Genomic DNA, 27,514 nt, shown 5'->3' with positions numbered 1-27,514 from the left:
GGTGGAACATGACTTAAGTAGACAGAGGAAATCAGCAAACTATAAAATATTGCACTTTTTGGGTAAAATTTTTTTCAAGTTTCTCCCCTCCTGAAGTCATTACAGTTCCATGAGTACTAGCAGTCCTCTACAATACAGTCCCCACCACTTATACCACCCGCGGTCATTGCGAACAACTGTCTGTACTGGGCAATTAATGCTAACCATTTGCCATTCCAGTAGATGTCGAGGACAAAAGTACTGCTTATACCGTATGAAGCACGTTGGTTATTTCGGGCAGCCTCAGCTGTTCAGTCTGCAGTTGGCACCTCATTAAAATGCGATTACTGTGGCTGCTTAATCCCCTGTCATTAGTGTCCGGTTACAGTTTGTGCTAATGAGCACTGATTGCAGCAGCAAACATGGCTGGAAAGCGGAAAGCGATGAGCCTCGGCTCAAAAATTACCTAAACATAAGAAGCAGGAGCAGGCCATTCAGCCCTTCGAGCCTGCTCCGCCATTCAATAAGATCGTGGCTGATCATCTACCTCAACACTCTTCCGCCCTATCCCCATATCCCTTGATTCCTTTAGAGCCCCAAAATCTAAGGATTTCTAGGAGGAAGGGTGGGGTGAAATATTGGTGAGATTTTCAATAAAAACATGCCTAGTTATTTATCCTTGCATGTCTGTCTAGCTATTGAATTCCTTGTACGGTAGATGTTTGGAATATTATTGTAGTTTTGTCAGAAATGTTTTGAAAATGTAGTGCGTTCTTCATGTACTGTTTTGACGAACCCGTTGTCATTTAGCATTTGAGATATGATTGTGTAGAATGGAGAATGTTTTTTTGTTTCTCATTTCTGATGCAAAATATATAAATTCAGCCATTTTTTTGACTTTGTGATGAGGGTCCTGATTGCTTTGTAGGGTGTTGGTATCTGTGTAGTCTTTCTGGAAGTGGAGGGTCCTGGGTGGTTCAAGCTTGGCTAATGTCTGAAGTTTATCTTGAAGCTGAGTGTCAAGATGGTCTGTTGCTGCTTCAGTTTCATTTCCTGTAATAATTTTTTTTTTTTTATAAACTGCTAATTTTCTTCCCATTTCAGCCTGCCTCTCCTGAAGATGGTAACCATTTCTGGGGTGCACACACATTACAACATGGAAACAGGCCATTTGGTCCAACTAGTCCATGTTGGTGTTTATCCTCCACATGAGGAATAGTTCTAATCCCATGTAACTGCTCTGCTGCCATATCTCTTTTTACCTTCAACCATCTATTTGAGCTATTGTTAAACTTTGACATAGTCTCTGCTTCAATCGCTCATTCCAGTAATGTATTCCACAGCCGTACAACCTTTTTATTTAAGAAAAGTTTCTCCTGTTCTCTGTCCTAAATCTCTTACACAATCTTGTATCTTTGTCCCCTCAAACACTGGAAACAGTGTTTCTATTTATCCTGTCTTACCCCATCATTATTTTAAAAAAATCTATCAAATCTCCCTGTAATCTGCTCTAACAAAAACAGCCCAAGTTTTTCAAGTCTTTCTTCGTATTTGTGTTTCCTCATACCAGGCAGCATTGTACTGAGTGCAAAGTACCCTTTCTATTACATCAACATCCTTCCTATAGTGTGGAGCCCAAAGCTACATATAATGCTCCAACTGTGATCTTACTAAAGTTTTACGAGTAGATTCTGCATTCTTGACTTTTTCTTGCTTTGAAACCATGTATTGCCTTAGCTCTTTTATGGCCGTATCTACTTGAGATAATTGCTTTTAACGTCTCGCAGACCTGAACCCCTCAATCCCTTTCCATGAATGCCATTTGTTCCAGGGAACCTTGTCCAATTGGCCATTCTAATGTGTGACCCAAGACAATGAATCCCAGTTGGCTAGTGAGATTGTGGAGAACCCAATCCTCTCCTCACCCAATGTGCATAGATGTACACTTTCCAGCAGTGGCCACTGGATACCAATCGGAAGTGGAAGCCCTAGTTAACATTTTTCCAACCTTTGGCCAGGTACACAGGTCAGTTGCAGTACTCAGACTGAGATGAACTAACTAATCAGAAATCAAGGCTTAAACCATGGATTTTCTGGGTTGTATATATTAGCACTACACTGAGTGGTACCCACTGGGTGATTGGGGGAGCTTTCTTATAATTTTTGACTATTTCTGAATTTTTAGTTCCTGCTATCTGCTTCATTCCTTTAAAAATAGTTGTAGGTAGAAGTTTGGAGTGGTTAAGTCACAATTTATGTTGAAATGCTTGTCAGTCACCTAATAATCAACTGGTCATTGTCCTCCTTGGAGCAGGGAAAAGGGCCTAAGTGGGTGTCTGAGGTCAAGATGATTCCAAGATTATATGTTTGGTGGTGGAATCTAGGAATCATGTCAACCATCTGTGGCAGACTTAGTAATTTGATACCAGGGTGAGGCAGGCCCTCAGTACTGTAGGGCACAGTTGATGATTGACTAGTCAGCCGCGGCTCAGTTGGTAGCGCCCTTGCCTCTGAGTCAGGAGGTTGTGGGTTCAAGTCCCACTCCAGAGACTTGAGCACAAAAATCTAGTCTGACACTCCAGCGCAGTACTGAGGGAGTGCTGCACTGTTTGGAGGTGCCGTCTTTCGGATGAGGTGTTAAACCGAGGCCCCGTCTGCTCTCAGGTGGATGTAAAAGATCCCCTGGCACAATTTCAAAGAAGAGCAGGGGAGTTATCTCTGGTGTCCTGGCCAATGTTTATCCCTCAATCAACATCACTAAAACAAATTGTCTGGTCATTATCACATTGCTGTTTGTGGGAGCTTGCTGTGCGCAAATTGTCTGCCGCGTTTCCTACATTACAACAGTGACTACTCTTCAAAAAAAGTACTTCATTGGCTGTAAAGTGCTTTGGGACGTCCGGTGGTGGTGAATGGCGCTATATAAATGCAAGTCTTTCTTTCTAGTCAACCTAACAGTGAGAGCAGTAGACTTGCACTGGGACCTAGAATCTTCCCATCTGACTTCAGATAACCATGTTAGCCAGTGATCCAATAAATAAGATAATCCTGGCTGATCAAGCAGCGGGAAGCTTACAAGTGTATGTTATTAGACGGTTAAACCCCAGCAGTGCCCATGTGCTCATCTAGGGACTACCTAAGCCTTGGCTATCACCAGTCTTGACCCAAGATCTCTGGATTTGGTTAAAGTGAGCTGTCCGTACAGGGAGAATGTATTAATTTGATCAAAAACTCGACCTGTGTAGATGTTTCAATTGATTTGGAGACTTAAAACTCAAAGGTGGGTTTCTATACAAGTCAAACACTCCCACTGTCCCCCTCAAAAAAAAAAAAAAAAAAGTGGAAATCTGTTTCTTGATGGGCTTGTGTGTACTGTTGAGTTTTTAAACCATCATTTGTGCTTTATTGCTTTAATTTGATTGTGACGTTGCCACAGTAACAGTCTGTTGCCGGGAGATACAGATTTGTAGTGCTTGGAATTCTGGGTAAGAAATCTGAAAGTGCCTTTGGTTGGATTGTTTTTGATTCCTTTCTATTGTGTCTGAAGACTTTTTCCCTGCATGTTCTGATATGCTTTAAGTTTATTTCAACATTTTAATGTTGGCGGAATTGTTTGGCTTTTATAAATGGAATTTTATTGCAGAAGAGCGATGACAGTAGAGTGGAGCCTAAGCATGTGATCAATTCAATGACAATTGAAGTAGTTCCATCGGGTATTGGCAATACGCTGGCCAGGCGCTACACCCATTGTACAATACTGATCATCACAGTTATTCGTATGAAGATAACACACTTTACCCAGCCTGTAACCTCAGTAACTAATGTATTTAAGGCTTTGGAGGAGAACAGGCATATTCCCAGGTATCGATAAAACATGGATAGGAATGAAGGAATGGCTGAGGTGAGGTTGCTCTAAATATTAGAGATGATTTTCCCTTTTGCTGGACTCTGGGTTTTGGTATCTAGATACAATAGTACAACAGAATCACCTGGTTTATTTAAGACAAACAACCAAAATTTGCTGATCTCTTGAGCCACTGGCACTATCTTTTCTACATTGTTCCTGTTGGGGATTGGGATAATAGGAATTTATTTTATCAGAGCTTCCTATATTTTTTTTCTCCAGAAGGTTCCTTGCTGATGTACAGTTCCATAAATTCTAGTCACCCGCCAGTATCTGACTGATTATGCCTCCTTGCCCCAAGAGCACCATGGCTATTTGTATTGCCCTTACCGCCTCTTTGACCGAGATCAGCTAACTCACCACGGACCTGGGATCGACCATGGGATCTTCCAATCTATGCAGCTCATTACTTGCTGGATAAATTTGCTGAGCAATCGGGAGAATTCCCTGTATCTAATACGTTTCTTATTAGTTTACCCTGTTCTCTCTTTCATGGACTGACTCCTTAAGTTACTAAATTCATTGCGAATGGTGAGAAACTGAGATTTGGTTGGATTTGCTCCACTTTGAGGCACAAAGTGGAGCAAATCCTGAAAAGGTGATGGAAGTAGATTCAATAGTAACATTCAAAAGAGAACTGGATAAATAATTGAAGGGAAAACATTTACAGGGCTATGGGGAAAGAGCAGGAGAATGGGACTAATTGGATAGCTCTACTAAAGAGCTGGCACAGGCATGATGGGCCGAGTGGTGGCCTCCTATGCTGTATCTTTATGATTATATTCTAGGGTCACAAGTTGAGGGTATGGCAGAAACTCAAAAGCTGATTAAAATGTTTGCTGCTGCTGTGGGTGTGTGCTGATGAAATGAAAGGCTCCAAGAATACCTAAGAGAGCTTTATGATTTTCCATTCTTTAGAATATAGCTAAAGTGGAAAAAATATTCTTTGAGGGTAGATTAACCTCGGTATTGGACAATCTTTCCTCTTTTTTTGTTGTACAATATGCACTGATCTACAAACAGAATAATTGCCTTGAGTGTTACTCTATCCCTTGACCACTTGTGATGTGGTTTGAGTCTTGCCAGTGTAATCTATTAGTTGTCCATTTTCTTTAACGTGCATCAATAACTGTGCTCTTAGGAAAGTGTTTAGATGGTAAGGATATCGAGGAGGTGTGAGACTATCACTCACTAATGATTCTTGGGGCCCTGATTGTGGGATTGATTATACCGAATGGTTGCACTACTGTGTGACTGCACCCATGCCTGCTTTTTGCTCCTCATCCAGCTCTCCACTGCCGCTGTCACCATTGACCATCACTCCTTCTCTGTCACTCCTCTGCAATCCACCTCCATAGCACTGCTCTGTCCTGGTTCGACTGTCTCAGCAACCAAGACAACTAGCTTTCAACTCCATCATGGGCTGAGACCAGTGTCCTGGCGAACTGAATAACTAGGGCAGTAGACAGAGCTTTAAACTGATGAAGGAGGTGGGGGGGGCGGGAGGATTCAGGAAAGAGTAAATTTAAAAACAGCGAGAGAAATGTCATGGCTCTAGAGCAGAGTAGAGTTTTGGGTAAAAATAAGCAGGGTGGGTCAGGAAGAGACAGAGTAACAAAGGTAATAGGGCATCAGTCACTAAGGTGACATCAGGGAAAAATAGAAATAAGTCCAAAGCTAAAGGCACTACAAGAAACTTCGCAATATCTGGCACCGACGGGACCGAGCTGCTGCCGATCTATCACAACTTCCGGATAGACCAGCGCTAATGTTGAAGGATACGGAGGTTTTCATCTCCGTATCTGACAACAAACACTGTGTTGCTTAGCAACAGCTTGTAAACACTCGGCCCATACCTTGGAAGCGTCTCTGAAGCTGTTGCTAAGCTACAGAGACGCTTTCCAGAGCCTGACTGTGTTTATTAAAAAAAAAATGCTAGAAGAAAAAAAACCTAACCAAAACGGCTGCTGATTTCTGCCGTTAGATCGAGGTTTCTGGACATACAACCTCCGGATAAACCAAAGTTTCCTGTACATCTGAATGCGTGAAGCATTTGCAACAAAATAAATGAATTAATAGCGCAGATAGAAATTAACAGGTTTGATCTAATAGCCATAACGGAGACATGGTTGCAAGGTGGCCAAGGTTAGGGACTAAATATTCCAGGATACTTAACTTTTAGAAGAGATAGGCAAAATGGCAAAGGAGGAGGGGTAGCTCTGATAAAGGATGGGATAAAGACATTACAGAGAAAGGATCTTAGCTCAAAATCAGGAAGTAGAATCAGTTTGGGTGGAGCTAAGAAACAGCAAGGGGCAGAAAACATTGGTGGGAGTTGTTTATAGGCCCCCAAACAGTAGCTGTAATGTAGGGCAGAGTATAAATCAGGAAATTAGAGGCGCATGTAACAAGGGTAATACAGTAATTAGGGGGGGACTTTAATCTACATATAGACTGGGAAACCAAATTTGCAGTAGTAGTTTGGAGGACGAATTCATGGATTGTATGCAAGATAGTTTTCTAGATCAGTATGTTGAGGAACCAACTAGGGAACAGGCTATTTTTAGATCTAGTATTGTGCAACGAGAAAGGGTTAATTAATAACCTTGTAGTAAAGGGTCCTTTAGGGAAGAGTGACCATAATATGATAGTTTTTTATATTGAGTTTGAAAGTGACTTAGTTATCTCCGAAACTAGGGTCTTAAATCTAAACAAAGCAAACTACGTAGGTATGTGGGGCGAGTTGGCTAAGGTAGATTGGAAAACTACATTAAAAAGTATGACCGTGGACGAGCAATGGCTAGCATTTAAAGAATTAATACATAATTTACAACAAATATACCTTCCTTTAAGGCACAAAAACCCCACAAGAAAAGTGGTCCAACTGTGGTTACTAAGAGAAGTTAAAGATAATATTAGATCAAAGGAAGAGGCTTATAATGTTGCCAAAAAGAGCAGTAAGCCTGAGGATTGGGAGGATTTTAGAATTCGGCAAAGGAGGACCAAGAAATTGATAAAGAAATGGAAAATAGAGTACGAGAGTAAACTAACGAGAGACATAAAAACAAACTGTAAAAGCTTCTATAGGTATGTAAAAAGGAAAAGATTAGCGAAAGTAAATGTGGGTTGCTTACAGGCTGAGACAGAAGAAATTATAACGAGGAATAAGGAAATGGCAGAGAAATTAAACAAATACTTTGAGTCTGTCTTCACGGAAGAAGACGCAAAAAACTTCCCGGAAATTGTGAACAACCAATGATCTAGCGAAAATGAGGAACTGAAAGATATTAGTATTAGTAAAAAAGTAGTACAGGAAACTTTGTGCTATCCGGCACCGACGGGACTGAGCTGTTGCCGTTCCCTCAAAACTGCCGGACACACCAGCGTTAATGTTGAAGCATACGGAGCTTTTCATCTCTGTATCTGACAACAAACACTGTGTTGCTTAGCAACAGCTTCTAAACAGTCGGCCCGTACCTTGGAAGCGTTTCTGTAGCTTAGCAACAGCTTCAGAGAGACTTTCCAGAGCCTGGCTGTTGGAAAAAAAAAGCCACGAGAAGAAAAAAAACCTAACAAAACGGCTCCTGATTTTTGCCGGTGGCTCAAGCTTGCCGGACACTTAGCCTCCGGATAACACACAGTTTCCTGTACTGGAGAAATTAATGGGACTGAAAGCCAGTAAACCCCCATGACCTGATGGCCTACGTCCTAGGGTTTTGAAAGAGTTGGCTATAGAGATAGTGGATGCATTGGTTGTCCTTTTCCAAAAATCTGCAGATTCGAGAACGGTTCCTGCGGATTAGAAGGTAGCAAATGTAACCCCACTATTTAAGAAAGGAGGGAGAGAGAAAACGGGGAACTACAGACCAGTTGGCTTGACATCAGTAGTAGGGAAAATGCTAGAATCTATTATTAAGGACATGGTAACAGGGCACTTAGAAAATAATAAGATTGGGCAGAGTCAACACGGATTTATGAAAGGGAAATCATGTTTGACAAATCTGTTAGTGTTTTGAGGTTGTAACTAGCAGAATAGATAAGGGGGAACCAGTGGATGTGGTGTATTTGGATTTTCAAAAGGCATTCGATAAGGTGCCACACAAGAGGTTATTAAACAAAATTAAGGCTCATGGGATTGTGGGTAATATACTAGCATGGATTGATTAACGGACAGAAAGCAGCAAGTAGGAATAAACGGGTCATTTTCTGGTTGGCAGGCTGTAACTAGTGGGGTACCGTAAGGATCAGTGCTTGGGCCTCAGCTATTCACAATCTATATCAATGATTTAGATGAGCGGACCAAATGTAATATGTCCAAGTTTGCTGATACAAAGCTGGGTGGTAATGTAAGTTGTGAGGAGGATGCAAGGAGGCTTCAAGGGGATATAGACAAGCTAAGTGAGTGGGCAAGAACATGGTAATGGAATATAATGTGGAGAAATGTGAAGTTATCCACTTTGGTAGGAAAAATAGAAAAGCAGAGTTTTTTAAATGGTGAGAGATTGGGAAATGTTGGTGTTCAGAGGGACCTGGGTGTCCTTGTACACAAATCACTGAAAGTTAACATGCAGGTACAGCAAGCAATTAGGAAAGCAAATGGTATGTTGGTCTTTATTACAAGAGGATTTGAGTATAAGAGTAAAGACGTCTTACTGCAATTATATAGGGCCCTGGCGAGACCACACCTGGAGTATTGTGTATAGTTTTGGTCTTACCTAAGGAAGGATATACTTGCCATAGAGGGAGTGCAACGAACATTCACCAGACTGGTTCCTGGGATGGGGGGGATTGTCCTATGAGGAGAAATTGAGTAGACTAGGCCTATATTCTCTAGAGTTTAGAAGAATGAGAGGTGATCTCATTGAAACATACAAAATTCTTACAGGACTTGGCAGGGGGGAATGTTTCCCCTGGCTGTGGAGTCTAGAACCAGGGGTCACAGACTCAGAATAAGGGGTCGGCCATTTAGGACTGAGATGAGACATTTCTTCACACAGGGTGGTGAATCGTTGGAATTCTCTACCCCAGAGGGCTGTGGCAGCTCAGTTGTTGAGTATATTCAAGACAGAGATCAATAGATCTTTGAATATTAAGGAAATTGAGGGATATAGGGATAGTGCAGGAAAGTGGAGATGAGGTAGAAGATCAGCCATGATCTTATTGAATGGCAGAGCAGGCTCGAAGGGCCAAATGGCCTACTCCTCCTATTTCTTATGTTACAATATTGTCCAGCTCTGCCCCTATCTCTTATGCAGTTGCTGAAACCCTAATTCTTGCCTTTATCATCTTGAGGCTCAACCTCGCTAATGTTGGCTTAGAAAGAGGGATGAGGTTCTGCAACAAGAATTTAGGGAGCTAGGTAGCAGATTAAAAAGCAGGACCTCAAAGGTTGTAATCTCTGGATTACTCCAGGTGCCACGTGCTAGTGAGTATAGGAATAGGAGGATAGAGCAGATGAATGCGTGGCTGAAGAGTTGGTGCAGGAGGGAGGGCTTTAGTTTCCTGGATCACTGAGTCTGTTTTTGGGGAAGGTGGGACCTGTACAAGTTGGACAGGTTGCACCTGAACCGGAACGGGACCAACATCCTTGCGGGGAGGTTTTCTAGTGCTGTTGGAGGGGGGGGGTGGTTTAAACTAACTTGGCAGGGGGATTGGATACGGAGTGGAGCTATAGTAGGGAATGATGCACTGCCAAATAGAGGAAAAAACAAGTCAGCCTGGAAGGCAGAGCAAATATGTAACGGCACAAGGGAGTATGGCAAGGCTGGATGGCTAACATCGCTCAGATACCCCGCTCAGGAGAGTATTAGAATAGTCGAGTCTTGAGGTAACAAAAGCGTGGATGAGGGTTTCAGCAGCAGATGGACTGAGAAGGGCGATTATTATGCAGGTGGAAGTAGGCGGTCTTGGTGATGGAGAGGATATGAGGTCAGAAGCTTAGCTCGGGATCAAATAGGACGCTGAGGTTGCTAGCACTAGTTCAGCCTCGAGCAGTGGCCAGGGAGCAGGATGGAATTGGTGGCTAGTGCACGGAGATTGTGGTGGAGGCTGAAGACAATGGCTTCAGTCTTCCAAATATTTAATTGGAGGAAATTTCTGCTCAATTAATACTAGATGTTGGTCAAGCAGCATGACCAATCAGAGGCAACGGCGGGGTCGAGAGAAGTGGTGGTGAGGCAGAGCTGGGTGTTGTCAGCGTAGATGTGGAATCTGATGTGTTTTCGGATGATGTCATCAAAGGACAGCATGTAGATGAGAAATAGGAGGGGGCTCCACAGGTAAAGGTGCGAGAGCGGGAAGAGAAGCCATTGCAATCACGGCTTTCAAACAGGTTGACAGGCTATCATGTAGGACAGTTAGAAATCAGGGTGGCTCTATTACCTCAAAGTCTGAGCTAGATCTTGATTGAACAGTATACCTCTTTTGATTTACCACTTTATAGAGTAGATACAAGCAAATGTATCACAACTACACAAAATATGAATCACTAAAAGACTGGCTCTGCACACATTAGTTACAAAGTGTTGTAGCTCTGACCGCAAACAATTTACAAAGCTATATGACAAAGTACAAACAAATGGTACCTTTTGTAAAATGACATTTTAATGTTTGTGTGGGGAAGCTGATGAGTAGTGGGTTGGAGCATTGTCTCTGGGACCGAGGTTCAAATCCATCCCACAGTGAGGGTATCAATGTTCCAGCTGTACATGTCCACCTGTCATAACCATTGAGCAGCTTTGCATCAGTTCCTGGTAGTTATGTATTGATGGCACAAAACTGCTGATCATTTGGCACTAAATCAGCACTCTCAGTGGGAGAGGCCATAAGAATGGTTCACGTGGGAATTGCACAAATGTCACACTGTTAACAGTTCGAAGTGCTCTCCTGAGGTCTAGCTCGGGCGTGTTGATGGGACAAAGGAGTGGGTGGTTTGCTCCGCATGTGTCCCATTCTGCAGCATTAGCATCCCTCGCCCTAATGAGCACCAAAAACTTCACCTTGGTTTCTTTAAAAAAAAGCTTGGACTTGGAAGAGATGTTCTCCACAAAATTAGTAGTTTTCAAAATATGAAATCTATATAAAAATGTGTAGAGTCTTTTGACTAATAATGAAGATGTGATTTTCATCTCTGCTTAGAGCAAAGATTCAAAACCTTGGACAGGACCATCATTATCGGTGCTTCTTCAGGACTTACGTCATGTACAGAACAGCAAGGAAAGAGCTACTAAACTCTTTGAATGGTTAATAGCACCAGTTGCTCCAAAAAAGTTTTTCAGGTAGGTATGTGCAGAATAATTGTAAATTATAACTGTTTATCACATACTCTACCTTTTAACATAATGGTGCCTAAAATAACCCCTTTTAACTGGATTGAAGTGCAGAAAATTAACTCAGAAATCATTTCCAAATCAGTGCTCATTTGAAATTGTAATTGTCAGTTATGTAAGATGATACTGTTATATGGCAGCTTTTCCGAAGACACTATTTTTTGTATTTTGAATGAAACGTTGTATTTGTTGCAGTGGAAGGAAGTAAGAAAGACTTGCATTTCTATAGCGCCTTTCACGACCACCGGACGTCCCAAAGCGCTTTACAGCCAATGAAGTACTTTTTGAAGTGTAGTCACTGTTGTAGTGTAGGAAACATTACAAGACGAGTAATTGCATTTCTTGTATGGGAAAGTAAAAGCCTCTTAACGAGACCTATTTTATTTTTTCCATTTCTATCAGTCTTCCTGGGTTGGATAACTTGTGTTCTGTGGCTGATCTATTCCTAGTGCTCCATTCTGAGTAAATACTAGGATATGCACAAGAGTAGCCCATAGATGATTCTTGTTTTGATTCATCATTAGACCACATTTTTATTTCTTACTAATTGCCTTGAAAGTCCCCATCTATTCGATCAAACAGAGTCTGCATGGCTACCTATTGAGCTTCCACCAAGGCTGTGAGCATTGACTCGTTGTGAGGCTCCAGCTGCAGCACCTCTGGAGGTGGCTGCACACTCCAGGGTAGACTGCAATGTTGATGCCCTGGGAGATGACACCACACTTACAGCCATGGTGCTGAAACTCCCTGGCAGGCCTTCTAATACCTGGTATAAGCTGGGTCCTCGGGGTGGGTGTGGAATTTTAACTCCCCTATGACGGGCAGGAGAGGGTCGGGGGGGAGGGATTAAATTGGTAAAAACCCAACGACAACCCAACGCGAACGCACCACCTTCCGATTTAATCATAGTGGCTTTGGAGGCATCTCTGCTCCCCTGCCCCACGATCTCTCTGATTCCCTGCTTCCAAAGACATGTATGCTACATCATTACCATACAGGAATCGATTAATACCATATCCACTAAGTTAGTTTCTTCTCCAAAAATAAGTTACCACCTGAGGTAAACATGAGTGGCTGTTGGCACTCCTTGCTGTTAGACCCACCATCCCATTTGAGCAGCAGACAGGCTGAGCTTTTCAGCCTGCGTGCAAACCTGGGAATGCGATTTTTAACCCTGGTGGCCCTTGAAAAGTTCTGACATCTGGGAGGTCTACAGCTAGAAAAGTGAAGTTGCAAATCAAGCTGGATTGTGTTTATGAGCCTACCATAAGCAGAGACCTGCCTTTTAGGTCTGTGAACCATATGTGATTATGGGAACTTTAAGAGGAAGAAATAGTTTTAAAATGTAGGGAGGAAGTTGTCAGCAATGTGTTGATGCTTTTTAAATAATTGAATAGGATAGCATTTGGAATCGAGGGGCCTTTGTTTTGACTTATTTGAGTTGGACAAATGGGTTGCAAACAGCTGTTAATTGCTGGAACTATTTAGGCACAGTGAAGGAAACATAATGATGCCTTAATTCAAATTTTTATATATATTTGTAGAGCAAAGGCTTGACGTTTGTTGGATTTCTGCATTTCAGCGCCATTTGGGAAAAGACTCCAGCGTTGATCAGGCGCCACAACGGAAACTACTACGAAGGATTATTCTCCTCAGAAGATTTTGACAGAATTTTAAGAGAGGTAAACTCAACATTTAATACCTTTATTTCACAAGCTCTGAGCGAAATAAACCAGTATAATCAAACGATTGAATGTCAGAACAACTATTCAATGTCGGTTGTCTTAATAATCTCACATGGTTATTTTTGAAATGGTCTTCTGGAAGCTATAATGCTACATAATATCGGACTTTCGACTGGAATAATGGAGTTAGAAATCTAACTGCACTGGCATTTACACTTGGCCTTTTCCCAGGGAGAGGGGAAATTTGTCAATATTTAGGCAGTTTTGGAGATGGAAACTGGAATATTTTTCTCTGATATTGATTGGGCTCTGCTATCCGCAAAATGGATGTGAATTGGGGTGAGGAGGAGATGAGGTAGCATAATCAAACAACCTCTTTGCAACCCTACTAAATGCGGAATGCCTTTTAATACAGCTGTAATATTCTCCTGGGACATAGCTGATCAAAACACAATTCTATTCAAGCACAGATTTTCAATTTCCCGGATCTCTTCACATTCAGTCCCATTATAAGGAAAGCTTGTATCAAGTAGAGCATTTTCACAAAGTGTCGATACTTCTCCACTGGCAGTCAGACTGAATATTGTTATTTCCTAACTCACCCAAAGACAAGAACAAAGGTGGTGGCATTATTCACACCACAGCTCTGTAATTGTTTTTATTTCACTAACAATATTTTTACACTTGTAGCTAAGGTTAAACCTCTGAAGTGCAATAAGTGTTTTTACTCTCTATGGAAGTTATTCATACCATATTAAGTTGTGAGTGAGTACCAGTGTTTTTTTTTAGTTCTACCTTTTATAATAAAGTGCAATAAAATGAATCGATCTGTCTTCTGTTAACCAGGATTGCCATTTTGGGGTGTGTGGGGAGTAGGAGGGGAAATGCAGGAATCTGTCCTAAAACAAGCTGTCTGGGTTTCCAGAAAGGTGGATGGTATGTGCGAAACGTGGTGATCTCATTGTTACACTTGACACTCTAACTGATTTTAGCAGCACAGACTGCTGGAGAGTTGTATCTACTACCCTGCTGATTCATTTGCATAAAGGATTTGCACCATTGAACACTGGTAACAACACAAAGCTATGTCTGTGTCATTTGTTCAAAGTTAATATATTAATGCACGATTCAGCTTGATCACAAATTTCATGCAGAGTGCAAAAGGACACTCTCTCCTAGACTGGCAATTATTCTGTTGATCTGAAAGCAAATGACTTGTCTGCTAAGATTTGTAAAGTTATTTTTTTTAAGAAAGCAGCAATACTCGAGTAACAGTTCCACACTTCACTCCTTCACACAAAAAGAAAGATTCTTAAATGGCAAGAACTTCTTAAATTCAGCATTTCCTGATGCATAGGAACATTAGAAACGAGTAGGCTATTCAGCCGCTCGAGCTTACTCCGCCATTCAATTAGATCATGGCTGATCTATGCCTCAATTCTCTCTTCCTGCCTTTGCTCCATATCCCGATACCTTTACCTGACAAAAATCTATCGATCTCGGCCATGAAAGCGCCCATGATCCTAGCATCCACAGCCTTTTGGGGAGAGAGTTCCAGATTTCTGCTACTCTTATGTGGGAAAAGTGCTTCCTGTTTTCACTCCTGCATGGCCTAGCTGTAATTTAAAGATTATGTCCCATTGTTCTTGATCCCCCCCCCCCCACCCCACCAAAGGAAATAGTTTCTCTGGATTTACCCTATCAAATCATTTTAACATTTTAAATGCCTCGATCTGATCACCCCTCAGTCTTCTATACACAAGGGAATACAAGCCAAGTTTAAGCAACCTGTCCTCATAATTTAACCCTCTAAGTTCTGGTGAATATGTGCTGCACCCCCTCCAAGACCAATATATCCTTCTTGAGATACGGTAACTAAAACAGTACTCCAGGTGGGGTCTGACCATGGATATATACAATTGAAGCATTAACTTCCTCTCTGTATTCCAGCTCACTTGAGAGAAACGCCAATATTCCATTAACCTTATTGATTGCTTTTTGTACTTGTCTGTTAGCTTTTTAATGATTTGGGTACTTGGACTCGCAAATCTCTTCGCTCCTCCACAGTTCCTAATTTCTCACCATTTAGAAAATACTCTGGTTTATCTTTCTTGAATCCAAAGTGGATGACTTCACACTTGCCTACATTGAACTCCATTTGCCATAGTTTTGCCCACTCACTTAATCTGCCTATGTTCCTTTGGAACTTCCTGCTCCCATCTGTACTACTTACAGCCCCTCCTAATTGTCATCTGCAAATTTGTATAAACAACTCTTTATTCCTTCATCCAAGTCATTAATAAATATGGTGAAAAGTTGAGGCCCCAGAACAGATCCCTAGGAAACATTGTTGTCACATCCCCACCAATCAGAGTATCTATCTCCCAACTAATTTCCAACCCAAGTCAAAAAGCTATCTCCAATTCTGTGCACTCTAATTTTTGCTAATGTCTTGTGTGAAACCTTATCGAATGCCTCTGAAGCAAAGGCAGGAAAAGAGAATTGAGGCATATCGAATGTAGATAACATCCGTACATACTCCTTTTATCTATCTTATAGTGACCTCCTCAAAAAAATGAGTCACACATGACTTACCCTTAACAAAGCCATGTTGGCTCTGAGCTCATATTTGTTCAAGTGCTCAGTCTCTCTATGCCTAATGACAGATTCTAGTAGGTTCCCCAAAACTGACATTTTGCCAATACTGGCGAGAAGAGGTAGCAAAAGGGGTACATGGAATGGCGTTTTTATAATGTGTGCAGGACTCCTTTCTTACCCAGTATGTAAAAAGCCCAACAAGAGATGGTACACTGATGGATCTAGTAATGGGAAATGAACCAGAACAGATAAGAGAAGTAAGCGTAGGAGAACATCTGGGCAATAGGGATCACAAAATATTGGCCTGTATTTTCCGATGCCTACCTGTAGGGACATCGGAAATGCCGGTTTCGGGCATGCGCTGAAAACCGGCATTTCCGACCTGTCAAGAATCCTCTTGACAGATCGGACGCCTGCTCTGGAGAAGGGCCTCTGCAGGTGGAGAGTTCCGCTTTCTGCAGAACCTCCGCCCGCAGAAATACCTTAAAAATCTTACGCCTGGTAAAAGCAGGCGTATGGCCTGCTTTTACCAGCATAAGAGTTTAAAAAAAGTTTTTAAAAAATTTAAAGATTTCACTCATTTATAATATAAAAATGCTTGTAAAAAAGGTAAGTTTATTTTTAGCCCTGTAAAAAACTTTAATTATTTTTTTCAAAAAATTAAACTTTTGTTTAAAATATTTAATTTAATGTAATTTTAACTCATTTTAAAAGCGTGATGGTTTTTAAAAATGTTAATGTTTTGATGTGATTTTGGGGTGATCTCCATTCACACTTTTGATGGGTCTATCACACTAATGACAGATTCTAGTAGGTTCCCCAAAACTGACATTTTGCCAATACTGGCGAGAAGAGGTAGCAAAAGGGGTACATGGAATGGCGTTTTTATAATGTGTGCAGGACTCCTTTCTTACCCAGTATGTAAAAAGCCCAACAAGAGATGGTACACTGATGGATCTAGTAATGGGAAATGAACCAGAACAGATAAGAGAAGTAAGCGTAGGAGAACATCTGGGCAATAGGGATCACAAAATATTGGCCTGTATGACCTATGAGGAGAGACTATGTAGTTTAGGGATGTACACACTGGAGTTTAGAAGATTGAGAGGGGACCTCATAGAAGTGTATAAAATTCTGACAGGTCTAGACAGACTGGATGCAGAAGGAATGTTTCCCTTGGCGGGTGAGAACAGAACTAGAGGACATAATTTAAGGATAAGGGCTAAACCATTTAGGACAGAGATGAGGGGGAATTTCTTCACTCAGAGAGTGGTGAACCTGTGGAACTCATTGCCACAGAGGGCAGTGTACGCCAGCTCATTAAATATATTTAAGAGGGAATTAGATATATTTCTACGGGCAAAAGGGGTTAAGGGTTACGGAGAGAAGGCGGGGACGGGATACTGAATTAAAGGATCAGCCATGATCTCATTAAATGGCGGAGCAGGCACGAAGGGCCGAATGGCCTACTCCTGCTCCTATCTTCTATGTATCTATGTATCTGTCAAAAGTATGAAGGGAGATTCCCTTCTCCTATTGGCTGGCCTGGCCCATGTGATCCCAGGGATGCTTACAAACTGCATGCGCCCCGGGATACGTGGGCCCGGTGCATTTCGACTGTGGAGAGGCCCAGCATCGGAAGTGTCCGGACCTCGGGAGCCCTTGGGTAAGAGCGTAGATATTTTTCCGATAGGAGGCATCTGTATGCAGGAAATTATGGGCCAATAAGGTTAAAAATAAAAATTGAGAAGGACATATGTAGGAAAAAGACCAAAATAATAAATTGAATAAAAGCTGATTTAAGTGGATGAGAATGGAATTAGGGAAAATAAACTGGAAAAATTTACTGGCAAAGAAATAGAACAGCAGTGGGAGACATTTAAAGCCGTGATTAGTAGAGTCCAGGAGAAATATAGACAACAAAGGAGTGGATGACCAAAGGGAATATGAAAAGATTAGGAAAGAAGTCAAAAAACAATTTGGAAAGCAAAGAGAAACTACAAAATTAAATTATCAAGGAATATACTAAGAAATAGTAAAGTATTCTCCAGACACATAAATAATGAAGGAAAAATCAGGATAGGACCACTAAGAGATTCACAGGGAATGACAGCAAAATGGCAGAAATATTAATTAATTACTTTGTCTCAGTATTTACCAGAGAGACTCACATGGTGGGCATGACATGAGAAGAAGAGATCAAAAAAATATAAAAACATTTAAGATGGAAGTCGGGGGGGAGAAGAGGGATAATTTATAAACCAATCAAACTTAGAGAGGATGAAACCACTGCTCCAGATAGATTGCATCCGTGCATACTAAAAGAAGTTAGGGAAGAGATAGCAGAGGCACTATTACCTTTTCTAATGAATTTTTAAATATATATGTAATAGTGCCAGAGACTGGCGGACAGCTAATGTGATTCCTATATTTAAAAAGGGCGATGGAACATGTCTAGGGAACTATAGACTAATTAGCTTAACTTCGGTGGTAGGAAAGATAATGGAATCCTTAATCAAAGATGTAATAGAAAAACATCTAGAAACTGAAAATATAATAAACAATAGTCAGCATGGATTTCAAAAGGGAAGGTCATGCTTGACCAACCTTATTGAATTCTTTGAAGAAGTAACGGAAAGGGTAGACAAGGGTAATGTAGTAGATGTAATATATTTGGATTTTCAAAAGGTCTTTTTAATATGTATTAATGACCAGGACTTGGGTATACAGGGCATAATTTCAAAGTTTGCAGAAATGTAATAAGCAGTGAGGAAAGTAACAGACTCCAGGAGGACACAGACAGATTGGTGAAATGGGCAGACACATGGCAGATGAAATTTAACGCAGAGAAGTGTGAAGTGATTCATTTTGGTAGGAAGAATGAGGAGAGGCAATATAAACTAAATGGTACAATTTTAAAGGGGGTGCAGGAACAGAGACCTGGGCTTGTACGTACACAAGTCTTTGAAGGTGGCAGGACCAGCTGAGAAGGCTGTTAAAAAGGCATATGGGATCATTGGCTTTACAAATAGAGTACAAAAGAAAGGGAGTTCTGCTAAATCTTTATTTAGGCCCCAGCTGGAATATTGTGGCCAATTTAGGAAGGATGTCATGGCCTTAGAAAGGATGCAGAAGAGATTTACTAGAATGGTACCAGGGACGAAAGACTTTAGTTATGTAGAGAAACTAGAGAAATTGGGGTTGTTCTGCTTAGAGCAGAGAAGGTTAAGGGGAGATTTGATAGAGATGTTCAAAATCATGAATGATTTTGATAAGAGTAAATAACTAAAAACTGTTTCCAGTGGCAGAAGGGTCGGTAACCAGAGGACACCGATTAAGGTAATTGGCAAAAGAACCAGAGGAAATACGAGGGAAAAACAATTAGGCAACGAGTTGTTATCTGGATGTACTGCCTGAAGGGTGGTGGAAGCAGATTCAGTAATAACTTTCAAAAGGGAATTTAATAAATACTTGAAGGGGAAAAATTTGCATGTCTATGGGGGAAAAGCAAGGTATTGGGACTAATTGGATAGCTCTTTCAAAGACCTGGCACAGGCACGATGGGCCAAATGGCCTCCATCTTTGCTGTATGATTCTATGATAACAGGAGAGTGAGTGAAGCGGAACCTGACATTCTTTCTAGAGGTGTATTGCACCAATTAAACTCCTGATTTAAAATGTAACCATTTCGACAGTTCTAAGTACTGATTATAAGCCCATTTACACCTTTATTAAATGTATTTTACCCCAACTCCACTTCATATCTTGCCACTTTCTTTGGCAGGATTCAGATTTACAGCACGCTTAAAATGGCAGTCATGCTCTTCTAATCTCATTCTTATCTGGGAATACTGTACAGAACCACATTTTACTGGCCATCGCCTTCACACGAACGCCCCAGCTATAAACTTTGGGACTGTACCCATTTAATAAATCTACTATTGCAGTGTCTTGCATAGCTGAATATATGTATGATGTGAAAGTGTTTAACCTAGGCTCCATTTCAGACACTGTTTTACAATTGACTTGTTATTTTAAAGGACCATGTTAAATTTGGAGTAAACCTGGATGTAACAAGTTATTTTGAAGGGGAAAAGGAAACCCATACTCCTACTGGCAGGGCATTACCTGTAGTGGTGTGGGACTTTTATAAGGTAAGCAGTAGCTGAAGCTAAATGTTTGTATATTTGGAGGCGGCCTAACAGCCACAAAGAAGAGATTATTCCAAACCAGGGGTGAAATTTAAATGCATTTGTCAACTGTTCTTTGTTTGAAATGTCAGAAGGGTTGTCTGAGCAAGGGAAATTTGGTAGTGCAAGGGGTCTATTTCTACGTTAGTCAAGTACGCTTCCAGGAAAGCCAGCCGTGCCCTGCTTGTGAATATGTTGTGGGATATACAATTCTATTATTTTAGATATAACTGGCTATATCTCACCGACTGACTTCGCTTAGCTGGTTCTAAAAAGGCTGCCACCTTTGGCTTAGGAGATGTAGATAAAGATGCCCTTGTCCATACCTCCGGGGAGGGTCCTGTTCACAGAGTGGGTTTAATGCTCTGTTAACTTTATGACTATATAGCATTCTCATTGATGACCCTTTGACATGGTCTACTTGGGATTGGGAAAAGCTACCCAAATGGCATGAGTTAAATAAACTGTAGTGAATCTTCAGTAATGTGCACCTCCACACCAGTAGCCTCATGAGTGGAATTAGTGTGTGCAGCTTTCCATGTGAAACAAGGTATCTATCAATATTGCTCTTCAATGATTGTTCCCTCCCACCCCCCCCCCCCCCTCCAAAAATGCTAGCTGTGGCTGGGATGTGGTCCCATTGACATCGGCAGTCCTCTGATACCTTGTCCGGGTGCCCACTCTTCATGTACGAGCCTAGACAGTAAGTGCTGGTAGTTGATTCCACTTGCACATCAGCCATCTGGTGACCCCTGAGTGAGTTTGCCAATTTTTGGGCCTCCTGAATTGTGACTATGCAAATTTGTTTCCAATAGGATACTTCAAGCCAGGAGACCGTCCCATCAGTCCAGGCTGGATTGAAACCCAGGTCCCAGAGGTGAAAGGCCATAGTTTAACTCACTGAAACACCTAATTCCCCCTGTTAACTTTTCTGTTTCACATGCTGACTTACCTGCTGTGCCCTTTCAGTTTTTAGCTTGTCAGCTAAGAACTTGGCTGTTTATTTGTGCCATCTTATAGAAAAGCATTGACTATTTGATCCAGTACAGATTAGATGTGAGCTGCTTTGGAGACAACTACAAGTTGTTCACCTGCTGTGTTGACAGGAGTGTTGTCATTAGGCATGTATGTTTGGAATTGTGATCAGAGCAGAGATAAATATGGATAATATCAACCTTTTAAATTGAAGTTTTTTTTAGTACTCTTTCTAGGGGCTATTTATGATTTATTAAACTTTTTTGGGGGGAGGTGAGCTGGTCAGGGAATTAACTATTTAATAGAATGTATATTTCTTTTCACAGAATGGATGTTCTTTGCGGATGCTGAATCCTCAGGCCTTTTCCGGCACTATTTGGAATATACTGTCTATTCTTCAGGAGTCTTTTGGGAGCATGGTTGGGGCTAATGTGCAAGTATCTGTATTTTTCTGTTTGTTTTGTGTCGGTATCTGTTAGTAAATGAGTGGAAATTTCCAGTACAAATCTGTTAAAAGGGAAACTGCAGGAAAGCAAACCAAAATGTGTATGCTTGAATATCTAATGGTCACTGTACTTCAAAAGTAAAATTACAGGAAACTCTTTATTATCCAGCACTGACGGGACCGGCGTGGTGCCAGTTTATCAAAAAGTCCGGATTACAGAGAGGTATAGTTTAAAAGGTACGAGAGCTCCGTACACAGCAACAAATCCAGGCTTCCCTGTTGCTTAGCAACATGTGCAGGAACTCTGGCCACAGACCAAGTGTCCATGTTGCTTAGCAACAAGTGCACGAACCCCAGTTACACCGCCACAGATCCAGGAACTGCCACTTATTAGAAGTAAAACTTACCTGAACCTACTCCTGAATTTTGCCGGTTAACCGAGATTTCCGGTTATTTAGGTGCCAGTTAAGAGATTTTCCTGCATTGTGTTAAGTGCTATGAAAAAATTCAATGTGACAAGATGCTATATCAATTCAAACATTATTAATGTAGTTTTGATTCAGGATGTTGGATGATTGAAGGTAAAATATTGGTGGACTTTTACTTAGAAAGGGATCTTTTTTTCTGTTCCACCCCCTAAAAAGGGTACTCGCAGTGGGATTTGCAAAGGGTTATTGTGATCTCACCAATTATCATTGAGCTCAATATCTAAGAAAATGCAGTGCTGTTTTACAAACAAGATTTGGTTTTTCCATCTTGCTCTTTGTCCACATTTCCCCCGCCACCACAACACATAACTAAATATCGCAAGTCAGCCCATCAACATGATAAGCATGGGGAAAATATTCAACCATATTTTTATTCCTTTTTTTTCCTCTCTTCAAGGTCCCTATAATCAGAAGTGTAATGTTGCTTACTAACTGGAATTAAGACAATCCGATACTTAGCCTCTTTTTACTTTTAATAAAATATTCTAACTAATTCTTTGAAAACCGATGGCTTCTGTGTATGTTGCCTTAGCTTCTCAGTCTTTTGTGACTAGTCTTTTTCTTGTAGTCTTAGCAAATGAAGTTACTTCTGGAACTGAAATGAGCTCATCGTTTTACCTTACCACATGTATTTGTATCATACAGAAATATTAGTTTAATTGAATAAACTGAGACACTACTTCTGTATTTTATATTATAAAAAAAATAACATAATTACATTTTTGGAACTGCTGCCAAGTTCTTTTTCATTCAGTTCCCATTGATGGAAATTTCTTATCCACTGGGAATTTCTAAAACTGCCAAATTCTGTTTGAATGAATAGGCTTTTGAGCTGTCATGAAAACATTTTTATATTCTTGTTTTTGTTTTCTTGTGGAAGTTATATGACTCCTCCTGGGACCCAGGGATTTGCACCACACTATGATGACATCGAAGCATTCGTGATTCAGCTGGAAGGACAAAAGAACTGGCGTGTCTATGATCCTAGGTATGTAAAATGCTCTCTGTCCATGGACGCTATAATGGCTGCCACCTAGAGCCCTTTCACCTAAAGGCACATAGCGTTTCTGCCCCTGTAACTAACCCTTCTGTTTTTTCACCCGCTCTCATTTCACATCTTTAAATGGGGTGGAAGTCTATAGAAAGTACTTTGTAGTTCAAGGTACTTCTACCCCCTTCTCAATTACATACGTTCTCAAGTCATGATGTGCTTTATATTGATAATAAAAAAGATAAAGGGGGAGAAATTCAGCAGCGCTAAATTTTGAGAAGTTGGAAATTTAGCGCCAGGCGCTAAGCAATCTCGCTGCCCGCTAAATTCAGTCTCCGCGCTCAAAGAATGCAGGGGAGCACTAAATCTGGTGTTAATGGCGTAGGTGAGTGGCATTAGGCTCCAAACGATAATGAATATGAGGTGCTGTGTAATCGGGAGTGAGCATTGGCGCAGGCGCCTTCCAGCCATTAAAGGGGAGGGTCACGAGTCTGCACACCAGCCCCCAATGAATCAGGGTGTGCAGAATGGCAATATGCTGTGAGATCAAATGCAAAGTGCTTTGACGACACGCAACACTCCGGGGACTAAGCAGCCTTTATTTGGCTGCAAATACATCCTGCGCTCTCTGCCACTCATAACTGACCTTTGGAACAGAAGTTCCTTGACAGCTGAGGCGCATCGCTTTAAGTAGTGCCCCGCCAGCTGACTGGTTCACGCCTCCGCTCCCTGGCGCTGTCGGCGTGAGATGGTACGGTAGGGGGCGCTACTGAAGTTTGCAGATCGGGCGCCCAGCGAGCGTTGCACACTCGCAGACGTCATGATCTGCATGGCAAAAGGGACCGGTGCTACGGGGACAGCAAATTTGCCATGCGGTGCGGGATTCGCCCTGCTGCGGTGATACTGCCCCCGCCAAGCGCTAACTGGGGACGCTAACCTACTGAATTTCGCCCCCACAGTTCTAAAAGTCTTGACTGCCATTTCAAAAATTAATCGCCTATATAGAGACCTAACAGGTTGCTGCATCTCATTGTTGGTCCACTCCAGTGTTGTCGCTGATGGGGAGCATCCCAGAGTACCTCTTGAAAGCAACGGGGGCCTGCTTTAAAAAAAAATTGAGTCACTGGACCCTGAGATAGCATGCTTCCTGCAGTCCTATCCCTGTTACCTTCATAGAAAAATGGGAGAACAAAGCTGCTTTTACAAACCGTTGCATGTGTCTTACCATGACCACATCACATTGCATTATACTACAGTTTTGTTGGAGTAGAGGGACAATCATCATACAAAAGTAATTTCTTAATAAGAACATAAGAAGCAGGAGTAGGCCATTCGGCCCCTGGAGCCTGCTCCGCCATTCAATAAGATCATGGCTGACCTTCGGGGAGGATGAGCAACCTGGCCACAGCACCGTGGAGCGGGGGGCCATTCAAGTGGGGGGAGTTAAAAGAAATGTTATAGTTGTAGGGGATAGTATCGTTAGGGGGATAGATAGAGTTCTCTGCAGCCGAGAGCGAGAATCCCGAAGGCTGTGTTGCCTGCCCGGTGCCAGGGTTAAGGACATCTCCTCTGGACTGGAGAGAAACTTGGAGTGGGAGGGGGAAGATCCAGTTGTCGTGGTCCATGTTGGTACCAACGACATAGATAGGACAAGGAAGGAGGTTCTGCTGAGGGAGTTTGAGCAGCTAGGGGCCAAATTAAAAAGCAGAACCACAAGGGTAAGCCACGAGCGAATTTGGCTAGGACAAATAAAATTAGAGATTTAAATGCGTGGCTCAAAGACTGGTGTGGGAGAAATGGGTTTTGCTTCTGGGACACTGGCACCAGTACTGGGGCAGGAGGGAGCTGTTCCGTTGGGACGGGCTTCACTTGGCCAGTGCTGGGACTAGAGTCCTGGCAGATCATATAACTAGGGCTGTAGAGAGGGCTTTAAACTAACTAGTGGGGGGGAGGTTCCTGGAGAGCAAATAATACAAATGACAACAGAGAAGGTCATAGACTTAGGTAGCAGTGGGGAAATTAAAAACCAGAGCATGTCAGGAAGCGGCAGAAGGTATGGAGTAAAAGATAAAGTAATAAAAAGGGCAAAAGCAGGAACTAAGTGTCACAAAACATCTTTGAAAGTTCTCTATCTGAATGCACGTAGCATTCGTAACAAAATAGATGAGTTAATGGCACAAATAACTACATATGGGTATGATCTTGTGGCCATTACCGAAACATGGCTACAGGGTGACAATGCCTGGGAATTAAACATACCAGGTTATTTAACGATCAGGAAGGACAGGTTGTTTTTGTGACTGGAAGCCTGTGGCCAGTGGGGTACCACAGGGATTGGTGCTGGGTCCCTTGCTGTTTGTGGCCTATATTAATGACTTGGATATGAATGTAAAAGGTATGATCAGTAAGTTCGCGGATGATACAAAAATTGGTAGGGTGGTAAATAGCGAGGAGGGTAGTCTCAGTCTGCAGGACAATATCGATGGGTTGGTCAGATGGGCGGAACAGTGGCAAATGGAATTTAACCCGGAAAAGTGCGAGGTGATGCACTTTGGGGGGACTAACAAGGCAAGGGAATACACAATGAATGGTAAGACCCTAGGCAAGACGGAGGGTCAGAGGGATCTGGGTGTGCAAGTACACAGATCCCTGAAGGCGGCGGAACAGGTGGATAAGGTGGTTAAAAAAGGCATATGGGATACTTGCCTTCATTAGCCGAGGCATAGAATATAAGAGCAAGGAGGTTATGATGGAGCTGTATAAAACACTGGTTAGGCCACAGCTGGAATACTGTGTGCAGTTCTGGTCGCCACACTACAGGAAGGATGTGATAGCTTTGGAGAGGGTGCAGAGGAGATTCACAAGGATGCTACCAGGGCTGGAACGCTTCAGCTATGAAGAGAGACTGGGCAGATTGGGTTTGTTTTCCTTGGAGCAGAGGAGGCTGAGGGGGGACATGATTGAGGTGTACAAAATTATGAGGGGCATAGATAGGATGGATACTAAGGAGCTTTTTCCCTTAGTAGAAGGGTCAATAACTAGGGGGCACAGATTCAAGGTAAAGGGCGGGAGGTTTAGAGGGGATTTGAGAGAGAACTTTTTCACCCAGAGGGTGGTTGGAGTCTGGAACTCACTGCCCGGAAGGGTTGTGGAGGCTGGAACCCTCACAACATTCAAGACGCATTTGGATGAGCACTTGAAATGCCATAGCATACAAGGCTACGGACCAAATGCTGGAATATGGGATTAGATTAGACAGGGCGTGATGGCCGGCGCGGACACGATGGGCCGAAGGGCCTCTATCCGTGCTGTATTACTCTCACTCTATGACAGGCAGGAAGGAAGGGGAGGTGGGGTGGCTATGTTAATAAAGGAAGGAATCACTGTAATACAGAGAAATGATATTGGGTCAAAAGATCAGGACAATGAAACAGTTTGGGTGGAGGTAAGGAATAATAAGGGGAAAAAAACACTAGTGGGCGTAGTCTATAGGCCTCCGAACTGTGGCAACTCTGTTGGACGGAGTATCAATCAGGAAATAGTTGAGGCTTGTAATAAGGGAACATCTATAATTATGGGGGATTTTAACTATCATATTAATTGGACAAATCAAATTGGGCAGGGCTGCTTTGAGGATGAGTTCATTGAGTGTATTAGGGATGGGTTTCTTGAGCAGTATGTAACTGACCCGACCAGGGGGCAAGCAACCTTAGATCTGGTCCTGTGTAACGAGACAGGATTAATTAAAAATGTCCTAGTAAAGGATCCCCTTGGAATGAGTGACCATAACATGGTTGAATTCCATATTCAATTAGAGGGTGAGAAGGTTGGATCTCAAACAAGCGTGCTAAGCTTGAATAAAGGAGACTATGAAGGTATGAGAGCGGAATTGAGTAGAGTGGACTGGGAAAATAGATTAAAGGGTAAGACGATACATGATCAGTGGTGTACATTTAAGGAGTTATTTTACAACTTCCAAAAAGTATATATTCCACTGAGAAGAAAAGGGTGTAAAAGAAAAGACAGCCATCCGTGGCTAAGTAAAGAAATTAAGGATAGTATTCGACTAAAAACAAGGGCATATAAGGTAGCCAAATCTAGTGGGAGGATAGAGGATTGGGAAAACTTTAAAAGACAGCAAAAAATAACAAAAAGATTGATTAAGAAAGGGAAGATAGATTATGAAAGTAAATTAGCAAAAAATATAAAAACAGATAGTAAGAGTTTTTATAGTTATATAAAAAGAAAAAGGGTGGCTAAAGTAAATGTTGGTCCCTTAAAGGATGAGACCGGGAAATTAATGGTGGGAAATATGGAGATGTCAAAAACACTGAATATTTTGTATCAGTCTTTACAGTAGAAGACACTAAGAATATCCCAACACTGGACAAACAGGGGGCTAAAGGGGGGGGGGGAGGAGCTAAACACGATCAAAATCACTAAGGAAGTGGTACTCGGTAAAATAATGGGACTCAAGGCGGATAAATCACCTGGACCCGATGGCTTACATCCTAGGGTCTTGAGGGAAGTGGCGGTAGGGATTGTGGATGCATTGGTAATAATTTTCCAAAACTCCCTGGACTCGGCAATGGTCCCGGCAGACTGGAAAACTGCTAATGTAACACCCTTATTTAAAAAGGGCAGTAGACAGAAGGCTGGAAACTATAGACCGGTTAGCCTAACATCTGTGGTAGGTAAAATTTTGGAGTCCATTATTAAGGAGACAGTAACAGGACATTTGGATAATCATAATTTAATAGGACAAAGTCAGCATGGTTTTATGAAGGGGAAGTCATGTTTGACAAATTTGCTGGAGTTCTTTGAGGAAGTAACATATATAGGGTGGATAAAGGGAAACCAGTGGACGTAGTGTATTTAGACTTCCAAAAGGCAATTGACAAGGTGCCACACAAAAGATTATTGCTTAAGAT

The 27,514-nt window shown here is 41.9% G+C and overlaps 1 protein-coding gene across 3 annotated transcripts in view; it reads left to right on the top strand.

Moving 5' to 3' along the window:
• riox1 (ribosomal oxygenase 1) overlaps positions 1-27,514 on the top strand; it is a 72,895-nt gene that overhangs the window by 9,338 nt on the left and 36,043 nt on the right. For 2 of the 3 annotated variants that reach the window (XR_015075945.1, XM_085980017.1), the window contains exons 3-7: positions 11,021-11,160; positions 12,794-12,893; positions 19,535-19,648; positions 20,986-21,092; positions 22,473-22,580. Coding sequence is in view for 1 of the 3 variants with exons in the window: in XM_085980017.1 (XP_085836143.1) it covers positions 11,021-11,160; positions 12,794-12,893; positions 19,535-19,648; positions 20,986-21,092; positions 22,473-22,580 (569 nt within the window). In the remaining 2 variants the exon portion in view is untranslated. The remainder of the gene's footprint in view (positions 1-11,020; positions 11,161-12,793; positions 12,894-19,534; positions 19,649-20,985; positions 21,093-22,472; positions 22,581-27,514) is intronic. The other variant, XR_015075947.1, reaches the window with a different exon arrangement.

Source organism: Somniosus microcephalus, chromosome 3 (assembly GCF_052327205.1).
Source record: "Somniosus microcephalus isolate GS21.2 chromosome 3, FLI_Smic_1.0, whole genome shotgun sequence".
Taxonomy (NCBI): domain Eukaryota; kingdom Metazoa; phylum Chordata; class Chondrichthyes; order Squaliformes; family Somniosidae; genus Somniosus; species Somniosus microcephalus.
Note: the sequence above shows the minus strand (reverse complement) of the source record. Positions and strands in the feature narration are given on the sequence as shown.